The 17,481-nt window shown below is 41.7% G+C and overlaps 1 protein-coding gene across 4 annotated transcripts in view; it reads right to left on the bottom strand.

Moving 5' to 3' along the window:
• RBMS1 (RNA binding motif single stranded interacting protein 1) overlaps nt 1-17,481 on the bottom strand; it is a 211,320-nt gene that overhangs the window by 39,588 nt on the left and 154,251 nt on the right. For all 4 annotated transcript variants that reach the window (XM_065881183.1, XM_065881181.1, XM_065881184.1 and 1 more), the window contains exon 3: nt 2,071-2,129. In XM_065881183.1, coding sequence (XP_065737255.1) covers nt 2,071-2,129 — 59 coding nt within the window. The remainder of the gene's footprint in view (nt 1-2,070; nt 2,130-17,481) is intronic.

Raw genomic sequence — 17,481 nt, forward strand, 5'->3', positions numbered from 1 at the left:
TACGTGTTATCTGTCTTTATTATGAGCTATGCTGTGCTATTTTTTCTCATTTGCCCTAAAATTATTATTTTTCAGGAGCTCTATCATTCTCCCTCCCAGAATTTTATAAACCCATTCTTGCTTACTCTCTCCCCCTCACTCACTCACCCACACCCCAGATATCTGTTGCTATTTCTTCCTGAGAGGCCTGTGTGACACAAAGAGACTCAGAAGGTTTCTCTCATTGCCCCCCCCCCCCACCCCCGACATAAGGCAGTCTCGCCTGAGACTCAATTTAGGAGAACATCTACAGGAGACATGTATTGAAAACAGTGAATTATTCTTACCCTTATTTAGAAGCCCCCAAAATCTCTCCACTTATCTTTGGACCCTTCCCAAATATCATGGGTTTGTATTATGATGTTCAGTTTAGCTTTAGTATTTTTTTACTCGTACCTTTTCCAGATCACGCTAAGCATTTTGTGGAGTTTTGGCTTCCAGGCAATAGGGTCTTGCTGGAAAAAGAGTGTGTAACAGTAGCGTGTCCAGTGTAGAGGTGTGGCAGAGAATTCACCCAGGGAGGCCTCTGGGTCCTCTCTCTCACGTAACTAGGGCAGCTGTGCTTTTTTTAAACACACTGATCTGCTGCGAAGACTTCTTTTTTGGGGGTAAGGGGGTTGGGGAGGTGAGGAGGAAGAAAGGAAGGGTAAGGTTATAAAACGACTTGTCTACTGTGATTTCTCTCTTGGTTTGAAACAAATGCTGAGATCAGCTTCCTGTTTTATACCTGCAAGAGTCCGGTTTTTTTTTTGTCATAAAACCGAAAGGTTTTTTTCTGTGTCCCTGCTCACCCAAATCATTTAAAAATATGGTAAACACGACTAATCTGGTAACTGGGTAGACATTTCAGTCTACAATTTGACTCTCTCCAGTTTAATTCACTGAAAATATTAATTGAGTACCACTCTACGGAAAGCATGGCTCTGTTCACCGTCGTAGGGCAAAACTGCCTGAATGTGCCATGTTGACTAAACATGGGCTTAGATATTTGCCACAATAGCTCCTTTAAATTCAGCAGCTTTGAAGAAGAGACAGAAATACAATGAATCACTTCAAGTCTAGTTTAAAGGAAACGGCTGGCTTCTATGGCGAGGCCCTACCATACCATCCAGAGGCTTCATTTATGTTCTCTGCCTTTTTCAGATTGTGCTAAGCCACAGCCATCACCACTACTTGAAAAACTGGGCTCTAATTAATGAGGAGATTTGCCTTCTCTGCCTATTCCTGTCAACCTTATTTCAATTCACGGGGTCAGTCGTTAGACTCAAAGTCAGCTGACTCCATTCTTCCCCTTTCCTAGAAATCACATGCCTATTATTAAGATGCTGGATCATTAAAAGTCAGAACCACGGAGCATCAGTGCTGCCTACTCCAGACGCCTCCTCTTCCAGCTCATGGAGCCGCATGAGCTCATCCTAATTACACGGAAAACTGAAGGTCAGTGCATCAAATTAATGCAGCAGCATATTTCAAAGGAGCGTATGACCTCCCCTCCCTATTACAATTCGGTCAGTGAAAATGGTTCTCTCCTCCCCGCTGCCAATATTGTCAACAGGCATTCAGCAGAGAACAATTGGGAGTATTGAAACATGTAATTAAGTACTGCTTAAAACTACTCTAATTAATAGAGCCAATTTGCACAATATGTAATCTTTTCAGTTCTTTAGTGCAGTCCGGTGGTCTTCAGTAAGCAGCTCTAATCTCCTCAGGCTCAGCAAAGAAAAGCTATTTTCTAACTCTACTCCCCTTTTAAGAGCAGGGGATAAATGCCAGCCGGTATTTTGCATGTTAACTCTACTGGCATCAAATCTGGGATTCTGGCAAAGGGCTAGCTGCTGTTGGGTTTCCAGCCAAAACTCAACCAGGGACAAACGCAAGCAATATGCTGACATTGTGCAAGACAGAAACTGGGTGACATGTAAGATTTGGATTTTAATAAATGGAGGTAGTTTTGAAACCAAAGATCAAGTTTAAAATTCCATTATTTTTCTAAAGCCCTGATTTAGCAAATCAACAGCCAAGGAAACATACCTTTGCATTTGTTCGTTGTCTTATCCAAAATTGCCTTCGTGGAAACAATTTTCCCATATCTAAGAAAAAAAAAAGAGAAAGAAGTTATAATTGAGGAACCTTTATTAATGTCTAAGTCCAGAGAACACACACACTTATCAAACAACTGCAAACTTTCAAGTACAAAATGTTCTTTACTAGGGGACGGGAAATGAGAATTCTAAACACAAACTAAACTAAAAACGGGGAACAGCTAGGCCTCTCATTTGAATCTCTGGATTACAGTTTGATGTTTAGCTTTGAGGAATCAGGTACTTACCTGATGATCTTGGGACCAAAAAAATGGAATGTGAGCTCTATAAAAAGTTTCGTCTAGTAACACCATGTCTGTGGTCAAATACAAACCCAAAGGCAAGGCTACAGAAGTGTTAATGGAAAGTACTAAGATCAACATAGCCTTTATGAACTAATCACGGTGGGAAAGCTGCCTGGATCATATCTATTCATTTTGCTTTTGCAGGCAGCTCTGCATGGCTGTAGATCACCACAGAAAGGTGCGTATGTGTATATATCTTTAACACACTTGATGTGTTATTTAAAACAGGTCTTTTTTACCTAAGATTTTGACAACTGTTTATAAATACCTTTATTAAGACCTCTTTGAATGCTGTAATAATAGTTATACGGTGTACTCACTAATGTGTGTGTGGGCACGTGTATGCAAGAAATAGGCAATGCAAAAATATAAACCAATGAATCAGGAATTAAGCATTACTTTTATGAAGGTTTGTATGAAAAATGTGTTCAAATTCCTTAATGTACAACAGAAGTTGGGAGAAGAAGGAAAAAAATTCAGAATATTAAAATTGAGGGCACTGCTATCAGAAACAAAGGGGCAGCAGAGTTTAAATATATGTACTACCTACATCCTTTCACAGTGACCAGACCACAACGCAAAGCACCGCTATGTTTGTCTTCTAAAAACGGAGAAGAAAAACCTTTGAAAAATAACTCTTAAAAATTACTAGGTTTTTGGGGAATGCACATAACATACTTGAGGTATCTGAGACATTTCCCCATTTAGATGTGGCAAATTCCAAAATTTTACTTTCCTATGTATTTACTTTAAAAATTTCACATTTTCTCTAATACTACTTTCTCGTGATTTCTGCTGAGGACTAAAAAGACTCTTAAAAGTTTTAGAAAATGGAAGTATCTGTGCAGCACTTTAAAACATTTTAAATGTTGCAGGTTTCTATTTTATGTATTGAACAAGCTGAAAGATACTTATCTAGAGGAAACAAATGGCTTGGGCCACCTCTCTCCCTCAGTTAATCTTCACTCTGTGTAATCATGTAATCAAATGATTACTAACTGGGCACATGAAAGTAAAGATAATTTAAGGTTCAAATGACAATTACATCCAAGAGGCATAAGGCTACACAAACACCTTCAATTCCCTGTAGAGATTCTGAGTATTTATAACAACCTTAACACAGGTCACTAAGCTTACAAAAAAAATTTTTTTTAAACCCTGCAAAACAGAAACAATAAGTGATTTAAAGACCACCTTATAGCAACCATTTATCTACCTAGGTTACGGACAGCTTGATATGTACCAGCACTCTCTCCTTTGCACAAGTTTTAGCTGAAAATGCTTTTAGACTGCATCCCTATCACAGCCCTTTGCAAAAGTAGGGAAGAAAACTGGTATGACTCCAATGTAGGATAAGGGGATTGGGAGTTACAGAGATTAAGAGACTTTGCTTGCGGTCACAGAGTTCAGGGTCTTTTGTAAACCAAACAGAAGAAAGCAAATTTAGAGAAGGTCAGGGGCTGGCCTTCTACCCTTCTGGTTCTGCTCTCCACATTAATAATGGGGAAGAAGACATGGAGAGAGGAAGATGTGGGAAGCAGGAAAAGTGAAGAGGCTCCTGAGAGCACTAGACTCAATCCATGCCACACTCCACTCTGGTTTGGGTTCTCTTTGATCTTTGCTACATCTGACATTTCTCCTTATTTCCACACCTATGCTTCTAGGACCTTCACTCTCAGGACCTCATCCTACCTTTCCGGGCACTCTTTCAGTGGTGTTTTTTGGCCCATTCAGCTTCCTCCTCTCTCTCCTTAACCAAGTACTTTCATCACATTTGATAATCAGCCCCTTAACCCTTCCTTTTCCTAGGAAATGTATCCAGTGCCACAGATTTCATTTATACGTCTTCTTTGATGAAGCCCATTTCTCCTTCCTGTTTTTTTTTTTTTTAATCTAACCAAAGCTTTAGTTTTTGTCTTCTTCTTTTTACTTAACTATCTTAGTATCTTACTAAGATACTTAAATATCTAGTTAGATGTTACCTGATGTCCACTATTTTCTAAATCCCATCCCCAAAGAACCTCAAACGCATTTTCCTTGTCTCCTCTTCATATCTCATCTCATTCAACAGCATCATCCCATTCCCAAGCTTGTGGTCCTTGAGACATCTTCAACTCAGCCATCCCTGAATCCAGTCAGTCAATCACTCTTCTGAGATGTGTGTAATATTCACTCCTTCCCTTCACTGTGCCTACACCTATACAAAAGGCATATCATAGCTCTGGCCTCTAGCCTCTGGTCCTTCCAACCCAGTCTGCTGCATTACTCTGCCTTAAACACCACTTTGAATTCTTATATCACTTCTCTTATCTCTCCATTGCCCCCTTCTATCCATGCTTGAACTTAAAGAACCTGTTGTAACACTAACTTTTCCACGAAACTCTCCCTAATCTCCTCAACCATTTAGTGGGCGATTTTATAAGAAACCAGAAAGGGAATAACATTTACTCAGTTCCTAAATTTCTAGGCACTGTGTATGTATGGTCTTATTTAACTTCACAACCGTCTTATGAGGTAGCTGTTATTATTCCCATTTTTGCTAATGGGAAAACAAAAGCTCATAGAAATTTTGAGACTAAGATCTCGCCTAAAACCTCAAAGCTCAAAAACGGTTAAATTTAAGTTTTCACTGCAATTTATCTATGACATAATTTTGAGAAACAATGTTTCCTTTACATACTCAGAGTATGAAAGGTGAGGAAAAAAGTGGAAGAGCTATTAAGGGACTGGAATAGATTTATTTTTCAAACCAAAGCAAGTTTTTTGTTTGTTTGTTTTAGACACAAGAAATAAGTATGTGGTTCATGGTTGAAGGAGGGATGCGGGGTGTGTGTAGGAGAAGAAATATGTCTGAAATTTATCGGTTTTACTTTCTATTGTGGTTTTCATCATGATTTGTGGGTTAACACTGAAAGCCCATGACTTCCCAGAAAGTCGAAACAGTTTTCACTCTGTGGTACTACTGCACTCTAGCCTCCCTGCAATCAGAGGGTCAGTGAGACGCTTCTCTGGAGTTACCCGGGGTGGCGGTGGGGCAGGGTTTTGAAGCCTTTTCCTCTCCTACAATACCTTTTTCTGTGAGCTGTTCACTCAGTTAGCTTCTCAGGGGCTGAGGCAGTCACCACGTTGTGGGAATGGAGTACAGAACAAGTTCTTCTGATGACATGAGAAAGGATCTACAATATGGGGATGAGCCGTCTGGCAAATGGCACCTCAAGGAACAGGAAAGGGGGCAGCAGGGTTCAGAGCAATTCCCCTCTGCTAGTCTTATCTGTAGTAAGATTTAATAATGTGAGGCAAGGGATGGGATGGGGGTGGGGGGGAGAAGTCATTACAGATGATTAACATTTAGTCTAATTCTATTGTTGATCAGCAGTGCCTGCAAGAGTAACAGATATCTGGATAGAAATTCATAAAGCAACTAGATTTTCACCTCCCCTTGTTCCTATCTGCAACTTAATTTGTAAAAAAAAAAAAAAAAAAAGTCAAGTAACAGGGACATAGGATTTATTAGGAGAAAACAGGCCTCCTCACTGGCAGGATTCACACTCCAAGGACACCAAGGAGATGCATGCCCAAGAAAGCAAGCTGCAGAATTTAATGGGGAAAATGTGAATACGAAGATTCTGTGGGTTTTACCCAGCTTCAAAGAAACAAGGCTCAGACGCACAGTCCTGGCTACCCAGCATATAATATTCTTTGCTGAGAGTAGATTAATCCACTCCAGAGGAAGCTCTGACAGTAAAAGGATAAAGAGTAATTAAGAGACATGACTACAGAATAATGAGAATTTCAAAGGGAGAGGATAACAAGTAAAAATCTCACATTTAAACCTATTGGCTAATAAAACCTTTCGCTTAGAAGCTACCCAAGTTTCTTTCGTTTGTACCACAGCTTTTGTCATTTCTTCCCCATTTCCATTTCTTCTTTCATCTGCTATAATATAAAATCTAAGCATATTTTAGTTTGCACTTACTAAAATAAAGCTTCATTTTCTCCTCTGCCCCCCACCACTTAGTCCTTCATTAATTCTACCTTTTTGAAAATTTACCATAATTACAAAAGAAATGTGTATTTGTTATTAGAAGACACAGAAAAGCAGACTGAAATATTAGAACCACCTAAAGTCCTGAATACGAAATGTTAAATGGATCGATGCATATCCTTATAGATTTTTTTAAATTTTAAATTTATTTATTTATTTACTTATGGCTGTGTTGGGTCTTCATTTCTGTGTGAGGGCTTTCTCCAGTTGTGGCGAGCGGGGGCCACTCCTCATCGCGGTGTGCGGGCCTCTCACTATCGCGGCCTCTCTTGTTGCGGAGCACAGGCTCCAGATGCGCGGGCTCAGTAGTTGTGGCTCACGGGCCTAGTTGCTCCGCGGCATGCGGGATCTTCCCAGACCAGGGCTTGAACCCATGTCCCCTGAATTGGCAGGCAGATTCTCAACCACTGCGCCACCAGGGAAGCCCATCCTTACAGATTTTGTAACTTGTAACTTGTAACGTACAAGTGCCTGCACATGGCACTCAGGCGCGCACACATAGTCTCTTTCTCCTCTCTCTCATCTACTAGGGAACTTGGAGCTTTTGAACATGGCCAGTTACAAGCCAAGGCTCTGGAGAATAGAGTCCATTCCACCCACCACCAACAGATGGCGGTAAGGGTTGACGAGTTATTTTAGTATTGGTCATCCCAGTTGGAAACTCAATTAAGGCACCATAGGGTCACTGGCAAGGTTTATGTTAGTTTATTTTACAAACGTTATTAAACTGAAAAAAGCAATGGGCGTGTGGAAAAAAAACAGAAAGAAAAAGTGTACACCTATAATGTAAACAAAAAACGATGTGAAAAAGGGTGGGATATTGCTCGTGCATATAGGATGATTGCTTTTGTTTGCTTTAATAGCTGAACTGCCTTTGAAGGACAAAGAAACTTACCACCGTGAGAGAGGCTGTGCCCGTGCAAATGACAATAATTAGCAAGAAGGAGGGAGAGGGGATTGAAATGAGAAAAAAAAAAAAACCTCTATGGGCTATCAAATCAGTATCCACAAGGGAAAGCCTATGACCTAGTGAGTTAACTCAGGGGAATAACAGAAGTTAACAGATTACATTTATACAGCTTTTATGTTATGTCAGGCACTGTTCTATGCGATTTAGGTCAATTATTTTAATCTTCACAGTGACCTTTTGAGTAGGTGAAGTTTTATTCCCACTTTGCAGTTGTGAAACGAAGGAGCGGAGTGAGTAAGGGACCCACTAAACGTTACACAGCAGCAAAGAAGGGAGACAGAAGTTTGCTTGGCCAAATCACGCTGACAAGTGTGGAAACTTTGGTCGCCAACCACAGACTGTTCCAGAGGTTCAAAGCTGTTCCCACTGTGGATCTGCACAGTTCCAAACAAGTGGCATGAGGATGAGGGCAGACCCCGGAACTGCTGAAGCCTCTAACACAGATGCTGACAACATTCAGAAACTTGTTCCCTGACTTCCTGGGTAGACAACATTGTTCTATTTGGAATAAGAGGCCCAAGAGAACAAATGTATCAGTGAAGAGGAGGTATGGCTGGCTTTAAAGCTTAGAAGGAGTAACACAGGGATCTATTTGGTGGGAATGGATTTGGGAACTAGGAGCCCTTTGTTATTGTGGACTTGTGGGGGGAAAAGGGAAAATAATTCACAGACATACACCCACACCCGGATGATACTGTACATGCATTTTCTAACTTGCTTTTTTTTGCTGCTTTATCTTTCCAGTGGCCTCCCAGGAAAAGGGGATTTCCTACAATTTGCTTTAGGTCTTCTAACAGTGGTGGAATAGGGGAAGGAAAAGAAAGTATAAATTACATTCGTTTTGCTAATAGAAAAGTTTGCTACACAATGAGGCCTAAAAGAGCTCCCTAGTTCTGCTTTCTAGCAGAAGGAGTCACTTACCCATGTTATCCTGAATCCTCAGTACCTTGAAAAATTCAGCTCATTCTATTTTCTTTATCTACTTGGTACAGGAAGTGGTAAGCATTTGAGGATGAGGTATAGGTATGTGAAATTTTAAAATTAGGCAATCAATATCAGACAGATTTTCTAAGACTTCACCTTTTTGGCCTTGAAGAGTTTCACTGTTTCTATAAGACTTCTAAGATGAACAAAAATTAAAGGTACAGAAAGATATTCCATTTTTAATTCCAGTCATTTTGGCTTAACACTTTTTTTTTTTACATCTTTATTGGAGTATAATTGCTTTACAATGGTGTGTTAGTTTCTGCTTTATAACAAAGTGAATCAGTTATACATATACATATGTTCCCATATCTCTTCCCTCTTGCGTCTCCCTCCCTCCCACCCTCCCTATCCCACCCCTCCAGGCGATCACAAAGCACAGAGCTGATCTCCCTGTGCTATGCGGCTGCTTCCCACTAGCTAGCTATTTTACGTTTGGTAGTATATATATGTCCATGCCACTCTCTCACTTTGTCACAGCTTACCCTTCCCCCTCCCCATATCCTCAAGTCCATGCTCTAGTAGGTCTGTGTCTTTATTCCTGTCTTACCCCTAGGTTCTTCATGACATTTTTTTTTCTTAAATTCCATATATACGTGTTAGCATACGGTATTTGTCCTAACATTCGTTAACTGCCCCTTCCACTTGTGCGGTACGGCCGGATGTGCTTTGTGCATACAGGACTCCTGGTATATGGAACAGAACAGGAAGCTGCACCTGATGCGGCTGGAATGGAAGTCAGGGTTGGAAGAAGGAAAATGCTTGGCAGGAAAAGCTGCTACAGCCCTAAAGGTCAAAACCCAACCTGGTGCTGAAGGTGAATGGAATGCAGGAAAGACAAGTACAGTGAAGAAAGAGGCCAGACCAAGAAATCAAATCTAGCCTCACATATTTACAGCACATCTCCAGCATGCCCTTCACCATCCAAGGCCTATGAAAAGTATGTAAGATGTCATTCCTGCCACTGAGGGGGATAATTGTGGCGGGCGGGGGTGGGGGGAATGTAAGAAATTATTAATATTAAAAAATAATTAAGAATATTGAGATCCTGTATGATGAATGCTGAATAAAAGAAGCATAAACGTAGGATGAAGGTCAAGTTCAGCAAGAAAGACTTTGGGGAAAACAGGAATTCAGGTAGGCCACGGAAGACAATAAACAGAAGAATGTGTCTAATTCGAGCTGTGTGGGGAAGATCGGAAATCAAGTCTGAAAAGGTCCTAGAGGGCCTCGGGTTCTAGGAAGAGGAGTCAGGGAACAGAACGTGGCTGGAGGTTTCACAACTGTGGAATGATATGATGAAAGCAGGATTTTAGTAAGATTAATGAAAATCTTGTGGCTAGAATTAGCAAAGAGAGATGTCACATTTTTGGTTTATTATTACTATTTAATTTTTTTGGCTCTCCCGTACTCAAGCAGTAACACTCAAGTTCAAGAAGTTACCATGGAGGGCTGAGGAGAGCTAGGAGAAGAATGGAAAGGTTCTAGAAGACAGGAAAGTTTTTAAGACAGAGGACTTCTTCTAACTAGCCTCAAATGCTCTAACTTAACAGCTGAGAAAAATAACCTATGTTATTTGTATCTGTTATAGAAAGCTAGTGGCTTGCCTCTGTGAAGGCAGAGGAGACGGAGAAGAGGAATCACCATGGTTCACTTTTCTGAACTACCCTGGAAAGGACAGTGAATTTCAGCCCCAGTCCCAGACCTGGAGCCTGCAGATTAATTTAGCAGAAGTGCACACCATCCCTCAGGTGGTCCAGCCCTCGGCCAGACGGGCTGCTTTACGACATGTGAGCTGCTGGAGAACAAATGACAGAAGCTTTGGGACAAAGTATCATGTTTTTCAAGAGAAAACATATACATCTACGTAACTAGTTTTTCAAAACACTGAAATTTTAAGATAAACACATTCTTTCAGAACACAAATAAAATTGGTAATTTACACCCAGATTTGGGGATGAATATAACCTCTTCTGGCTAAATGCAGAACCACTCCTGCTACCCTGCCTTTTCAACATTCCTGCTGGCACAGCTAATCTATTATAAATGCTATACAAAGTAACAATTGATGCTGTGTACTGCATGTATGGCTTGAACTAAATAATTCATATAGAATGAATATTAAAACTACCTCATTAGAAATGGCTAAGATGCACTTTGTGCCATATTCTATGAAAAACTTATACCTCTCTTCTAAACGAAAAGAACACTGTAAAGCATTTGATTTATTATATAGATCTGCTATTATAGCTTAAGTGTCCAGTCTGTTATGATCTGCAATCAAGGTAAAGTAGCTTTACAGTATTTTCTGGTTTTTTAAGAGCACACAGCACACAAAGGGTCACTGACAGGATCTTCTGACAGCATCTTTGCCACAAGTCACTGTACTGCAGCACTTACAGATGCAGTCACAGATGGTCAGGACCAAATTAGTGCTCCCAAGTACTAATATGTCAGAGGAAAATAATACTTGCTGAAAATGGAACCCAGAATTTTGCAAATAAAACGTAGATTATCTAACATAAAAATGAGTCCTGAAAAGTCTCAAAACACTGATAAATGTCTAACTTTTAAAACAAAGGTAATTTAACTATATAAAGTGGTCTTTTCTTTCTGAGTTGAATTTATGAACCGACAATGATAGAGCATTTAAAAAATTTTCTTCCTCTCCCAACAAAACCTGTAATGTATTTTCTTTGCTTTAACAATCTCACCTTCAGGATGATCTAGTACTTTACGAGAAGGAAGACAATATTATATTGGGAAGCAGATGGAGTTGTCGGGAGAGGGAGAGAGGGAGAGGGAGAGGGAGAGGGAGAGAGAGAGAGAGAGAGAGAGAGAGAGAGCGCTCTTTTCAAGTGTTCATTCGGCCAATAACCACCTCTGTGCTTCTGGTGTGGGTGTCTGGCCTCACCATCCCCATCTGTACCATACCTATCACCTAGGGCGTGATAACATCTAACTCACGGCACCGTTATTAGGGGGCCAGCACAGTGCTGGCACATAACAGATGTCTGGTAACAAATAAATGTTAACCTTTTCTCCCCATGCCCCCCCACCCCGGCCCCAGAATTCTCTGGAATAACAGCACTTCCAATTCTAACCACTGGAGAGCACTAGACTACTCTCCTCACCTTCATAATGACATGGTCCTAAGCCACAAAATGTTGAGAAACTGTAGGCCTACCTTTTTTTTTTTTTTTTTTTTTTTTTTTTTTTATTTTGCGGTACGCGGGCCTCACTGCTGTGGTCTCTCCCGTTGCGGAGCACAGGCTCCGGACGCGCAGGCTCAGCGGCCATGGCTCACGGGCCCAGCTGCTCCGCGGCATGTGGGGTCTTCCCGGACCGGGGCACGAATCCGTGTCCCCTGCATCGGCAGGCGGACTCTCAACCACTGCGCCACCAGGGAAGCCCTGGCCTACCATTTTTATGGTTACTTTTCAGTACAGATCTTTGCATAATGAAACCCCTCAATATATATTGGTTCAGTGAATGAAGCATAAACATGGAGTACACATTTTTTCCCCTTAAAGTGTTTGGTGTGGGGAATTCAGGGAGGTTGGCAGTTGCAGGGAGCAGGGAAATACTACCTTTTGCCTTGGAAAATGAACATGGCGCCTTGTATTTTATCCCAATTTAGCTTATAAAAACAAATGAGGGAAGCAAGGTAATTTAGGTGTTTAACATGGAATTAAAAATTGCTACCAAAAAGGAAACTGTAAAAGGTTGCTGGGGGGAAAAAAACCAAAACACCGAGAAGACTTTTGGTTCCCAGACCTGTTGCAACTATCTCTAAATTTCTGCTCTTTTTAAAAGAAATCAAAACTAGAAAGCTTTTACACACACACACACACACACACACACACACACACACACACAGTACCAGAGAACTGTTTCAGAGTCTGTAGAAACTGAATGCACTAAACTTCAACACCAAAAACTATAAATGATTGCTTCATTCAAAACAAGAACAGCATGACAGAGAGTAAAAGTAAACATGCTCTCTGAAGCAAAACAGAGTTATCTGAAACTATTAAAACAGAGTGCGCAAATTACCTAGAACTTTCTCTTGATTCTGACACAAGCTAAAAAAGGACAGCGTCAAATTGGACATTTCCTAGACTGAACACTAATGTTGGCTTTGATCCAGAACACGGCACCAGCATATCAATTTCCAAATGCTGTCAGGCCATCCTTTTTTTAAGTAACAAATCCTGACTGCCCCATGACCTTGAAAAGCCCGCCTGAAGAACAGAATGAAAAGGAAAATGATATCTATTTTACTCACTTCAGCTCTTAAAGAAATCTGGGGATATAATATAAATGTATCGTTAGTAAAAAAATACACTTGAGCTGATAGGCAAGGGAATGTTAATGTAGCCTGCCAGCACAGTTGATGTTTCTAAACTTAGATATTTCGTTCAAGGGTCACTTGTGACAGTGGTCACGTCTCTGAAGAGTGGATCTGATGGAAAAGGATAAACAGGGCTCCCACACTGGCTTCCTACTGGTTTGCTTCTGAATAAGACTGTCCTTAGACACTGCAGATAACCAGTCATTCCAAAGACAGAATAGTATGGCTCTAAAAATTTACAATCTTAAAATTTAAGAAAATCAGAGAGGAATTATCTTTATGAGAAAGAAGGGAACCAGAGAGTCACGTGCTGTAAGTTACTTTAGTATCAGTTTTACAATATTACCGTATTTCAAATGAAGGTAATATGCCTCACTCTCAAGATAGCTTGAATTTACTGCATTTTCCAGAAGATGCAAGTAAGGGGGCTGTGAATGAAGACTGGGGCTAAAAGTGCTTCTTATTTACATGACCTAATCAGTAAGGATTTTCCAATCTTGGTTGTTTTGAGAAAACCTGCATAATGGGAGAGGTGCTAATGGAAAGGAAAAATACCATTCTGATTCTTTAAAAGAACAGAAAACTAGATTCTAGAAATGAAAGGCAGTAAGGCTAATGCTGATCTGAAGTGAAATTTCCAGAATGGATTGGTGAAATAGAAGGTTAGCAAGACTGGTGAAAAGAATAGGCACCAGTGAAGTCCTTCAGGGCAAGTCATGCACATTAATGTTTGCCCTTTTTCCTTCGGGGGTTGGTGAGGAAGTCAGGTTGCTCGGAAATGCTACGTAGTATACTTTGGTTTGAGCTAAATAAAAATCATTATTTGCTCACGGATTAGACGAGGATATCTGGGAAGAGGAAATGTGGTTTGGATGAGTGGGTAACTAGCTAAACAAGTGACTGAGTTAGTCAGATGGTCAGGGTCACAGCACGAAGGAAGCATCTAGTGATGTGCCACAAGGCCCTGTTCTTGGCCAGCACTTTTTCAACACTTAAAAATGCCATAAATCAGGTCACTGATAGCTCACTTATTAAATACATAAATGTCCCAAAGCTAGGGGGATGGTGAATGTAAGATTCAGAATTAATACTTGAAATTATTTCAATAGGCCAGCATGAATTCTTGGCCAAAGCCAACACTATAATATTTAATAGGGAAAAGTCTTACATATAAGTTACAAGGGCGGAAAAACCGATTGTATAAATTTAGGGAAAGCCATGAAAATACCTGGATTTTTTGATTAGGAACAAATTCAAGTTCCCTGAATGATTTAGGTTTGTACTGAGGAAAATATATGATCCTGACTATAGAAAGAAATTATGCTTTTCGGCCCCCTGGCTCACCATTCCCTGATACCCACTGCTATGGCTTGAACTGTGCCCCCCTGCCACAGCAAAGACATGTCCAAGTCCTAAGCTCCAGTACCCGTGCATGGGATCTGATTTGGAAATAGGGTCTTTGCAGATATAATCAAATTAAGGTAAGGTCATTAGGGTAGGCCTACATCCAATGTGACAGCTGTCCTTATAGGAGGAAAATCTGGACACAGATAGAGATACAGGGCAAACGCCATGTGAACACTGAGACAGAGTGCGGGGAGGGGTGGGGGAGAGAGATGCAGCTGTAAGTCAGAACACTCAGAACTGCTGGCAAACCACCACAAGCTGCAAGAGGTTGGGAAGGATCCTCCCTACAACTTTCACAGGGAACATGGCTGTGTTGACACCTTAATTTGGATTTCTAGCCCTGAGAACTGTGAAATTTTGTCATCTTAAGCTACCCAGTTTGTGGTACTCTGTAACAGCAGCCCTAGGCAACTCATAGGGCTCCAGCTTGCCTGTAGATCCTATATAAGTCCCTGCATCTGCCCTGATCCATCTTTATTTTCTGACCTGTAAGATGTTACTTCACCTGGGAAACTCAGTGTCTTTCTGCAAGCCTCAGTTTAATGCTCCTCTCCAGCAGGAGCAAGGCTTCTCTGACCTTCCCTGACCAAGCTAAGGGCTCCCTCTGCACTTGCCCATGGCGGTGTGTCAACACCGCCTCTCTGTGCAGCCCTGAGCGCGCTGCTGCATCGCCTCCATATCTGCGGCCCCATTAGATGTGCGTCCTTGGACTGCTTCCTCTTTGTCAGGCCCCAGCATAGTGCCTGACAAATGATAAACAGCCAAAATTCAGGAGAAAGGAGTGGAGGAATAGATGAATAACAGCAGCCTGCTTTCACTGAGTGCTTTCTACATTAAACGCATTTGTTCTAAACATCTCCTTTTACCTAGTCTGAGCTCTTTTGAAGAAGAGTGAGAATGGTAGACAAAGGTCTAGAAATCATATCCTCCAAGGAAGGAATGGCTGACAGCCTTGCAGATGCTCATCTGGAAAAGAAAAAACTATAAAGAAATCCTGTCTAAAAACTACCGTAGAGAGCTTGCCACCACTAGCAGGGCTGGGAGGCGACCTGGGTCAGGGATACGGCTGCATAGGAGGTGTTCACAAAAACCAACTCAGGAAGAGATGATCGCCAAGCGGTAAACAGAAAAACAAGTGCGGTGAATTTTTCAAAGAGTTAGCTTTAATCTAAAATTATGTACTTCTCACACTTTTGGTATTGTGTAAGTAGTGGTATTAGATAAATACTGGTATTAAAATAAATAAATAAGACACTTTGGGTATTTAAAAAAATTAATTAATTTTTGGCTGTGTTGGGTCTTCGTTGCTGCGCACGGGCTTCCTCTAGTTGTGGCGAGGGGGGGCTACTCTTTGTTGAGGTGTGCAGGCTTCTCATTGTGGTGGCTTCTCTTGTTATGGAGCATGGGCTCTAGGCGTGTGGGCTTCAGCAGTTGTGGCACGCGGGCTCAGTAGTTGTCGCTCACAGGCTCTAAAGTGCAGACTCAGTAGTTGTGGCACACGGGCTTAGTTGCTCTGTGGCATGTGGGATCTTCCCGGACCTGGGCTCCAACCCATGTCCCCCTGCACTGGCAGGTGGATTCCTAACCACTGATCCACCAGGGAAGCCCCTGGGTATTTTTATGAAATAGTGATGAAAGGTGGTCGTTGTTTTAGTTTGTGTCCTTTCTGACAAAATAAAAATTTAAGAAGATACTAGATCCCTAACCCTAATTACTTTTGTTTAGTGTATTGGTCCTTAAAATCCAAAAATCTGGGGAACCACTAAAACACAGGGAGTTGGTGAGTGGGAGGTTGGTACCCCTGCTTTGAAAAGAAGACTGGCCTGGGTGATCAGTTAGGATCAATAAGGATAATGGTTACATGCACAGAATCATTAGAGAAAAGAATAAAGGCAAAAACATCTTTCAAAAAACTGGGCTTCCCTGGTGGCGCAGTGGTTGAGAGTCCGCCTGCTGACGCAGGGGACGTGGGTTCATGCCCCGGTCCAGGAAGATCCCACATGCCGCGGAGCAGCTGGGCCCGTGAGCCACGGCCACTGAGTCTGCGCGCCCGGAGCCTGTGCTCCGCAACAGGAGAGGCCACAACAGTGAGAGGCCCGCGAAACGCAAAAACAAAAAAAAACAAAAAAAAACAACAAAAAAACCAATACCACACAGCATTCCATTTACTTTAATGTCAAGTTACAGACTGGGTCAAAACAGCCCAATAAAATTCTATAAAACTGTGTATGAACTGACCATGCCCCCAATAAAAATACACATAAGAAAAAAGTGAGAACAGGGAGAAGCCTTCTGATTAGCTTACCTCCCTCTAGTTCTCTCTAGGATGCAGCTGACATGGGCGTCGTCACCAGGAATGGTGTCTCTTTACACTTCTGCTAACTCTCCTGCTTAATGAGCCCTCAGCTCCCCTGACTTCCTGCTTCATTCAGGGCGTACTTAAATTAAACTTGTATGCTTAAACAGTCAAGATAAAATGGGTCCTGAACACAAAGGCAGCACTTTATAGATCCTTAGAAAGGCCTCATACAATCTGCAAGGGATCCTCAAAAGTTGACTTCTCACACTTTTGGTATTAAATAAATAGTGGTATTAAAATAAATCCCGGGCTTCCCTGGTGGCGCAGTGGTTGAGAGTCCGCCTGCTGATGCAGGGGACACGGGTTCGTGCCCCGGTCCGGGAAGATCCCACATGCCGCGGAACGGCTGAGCCCATGAGCCATGGCCGCTGAGTCTGCGCGTCCGGAGCCTGTGCTCCGCAACGGGAGAGTCCACGACAGTGAGAGGCCCGCGTACCGCAAAATAAATAAATAAATCAATAAATCGCGGTACTAGCTGAGATCCTAGCGATATTAGAGAATCACTGAAGACATGGTGTTAAAGAAAGTAACCAGAAAGTTTATCACGTAACACAGTTTTACATATGTAAACACATACATTATGTGTGAACGTGCGCACGCATTCCCCCCCCCCCCCCGCCCCACACACACAGAGCTCTTTCTAGGTAAGTGTAAAGCTCTTTATATTTTAAAGTGCAACATCTCTGGCATTAACATGAGATGCAAATAAAAGGCAACCAGATGGAGATGAAATCCCTCTTCCCAGACCCCATCCCAGGCACCACTGGGTGTGGGTGGGATGGGAAGGACAGGTGGGCTTTTTCTGAGCTGAGAGTGAAAATAGGGAATACGAGAGAATTACGGGAGAGGTGAGGGATATGACATGATTATCTCTCCTGTGCTTATTTGCCAAATACATATTACATATAATCTATATTATGATCCTAATAATCCACAC

This window comes from Phocoena phocoena, chromosome 7, assembly GCF_963924675.1.
Source record: "Phocoena phocoena chromosome 7, mPhoPho1.1, whole genome shotgun sequence".
NCBI lineage: Eukaryota > Metazoa > Chordata > Mammalia > Artiodactyla > Phocoenidae > Phocoena > Phocoena phocoena.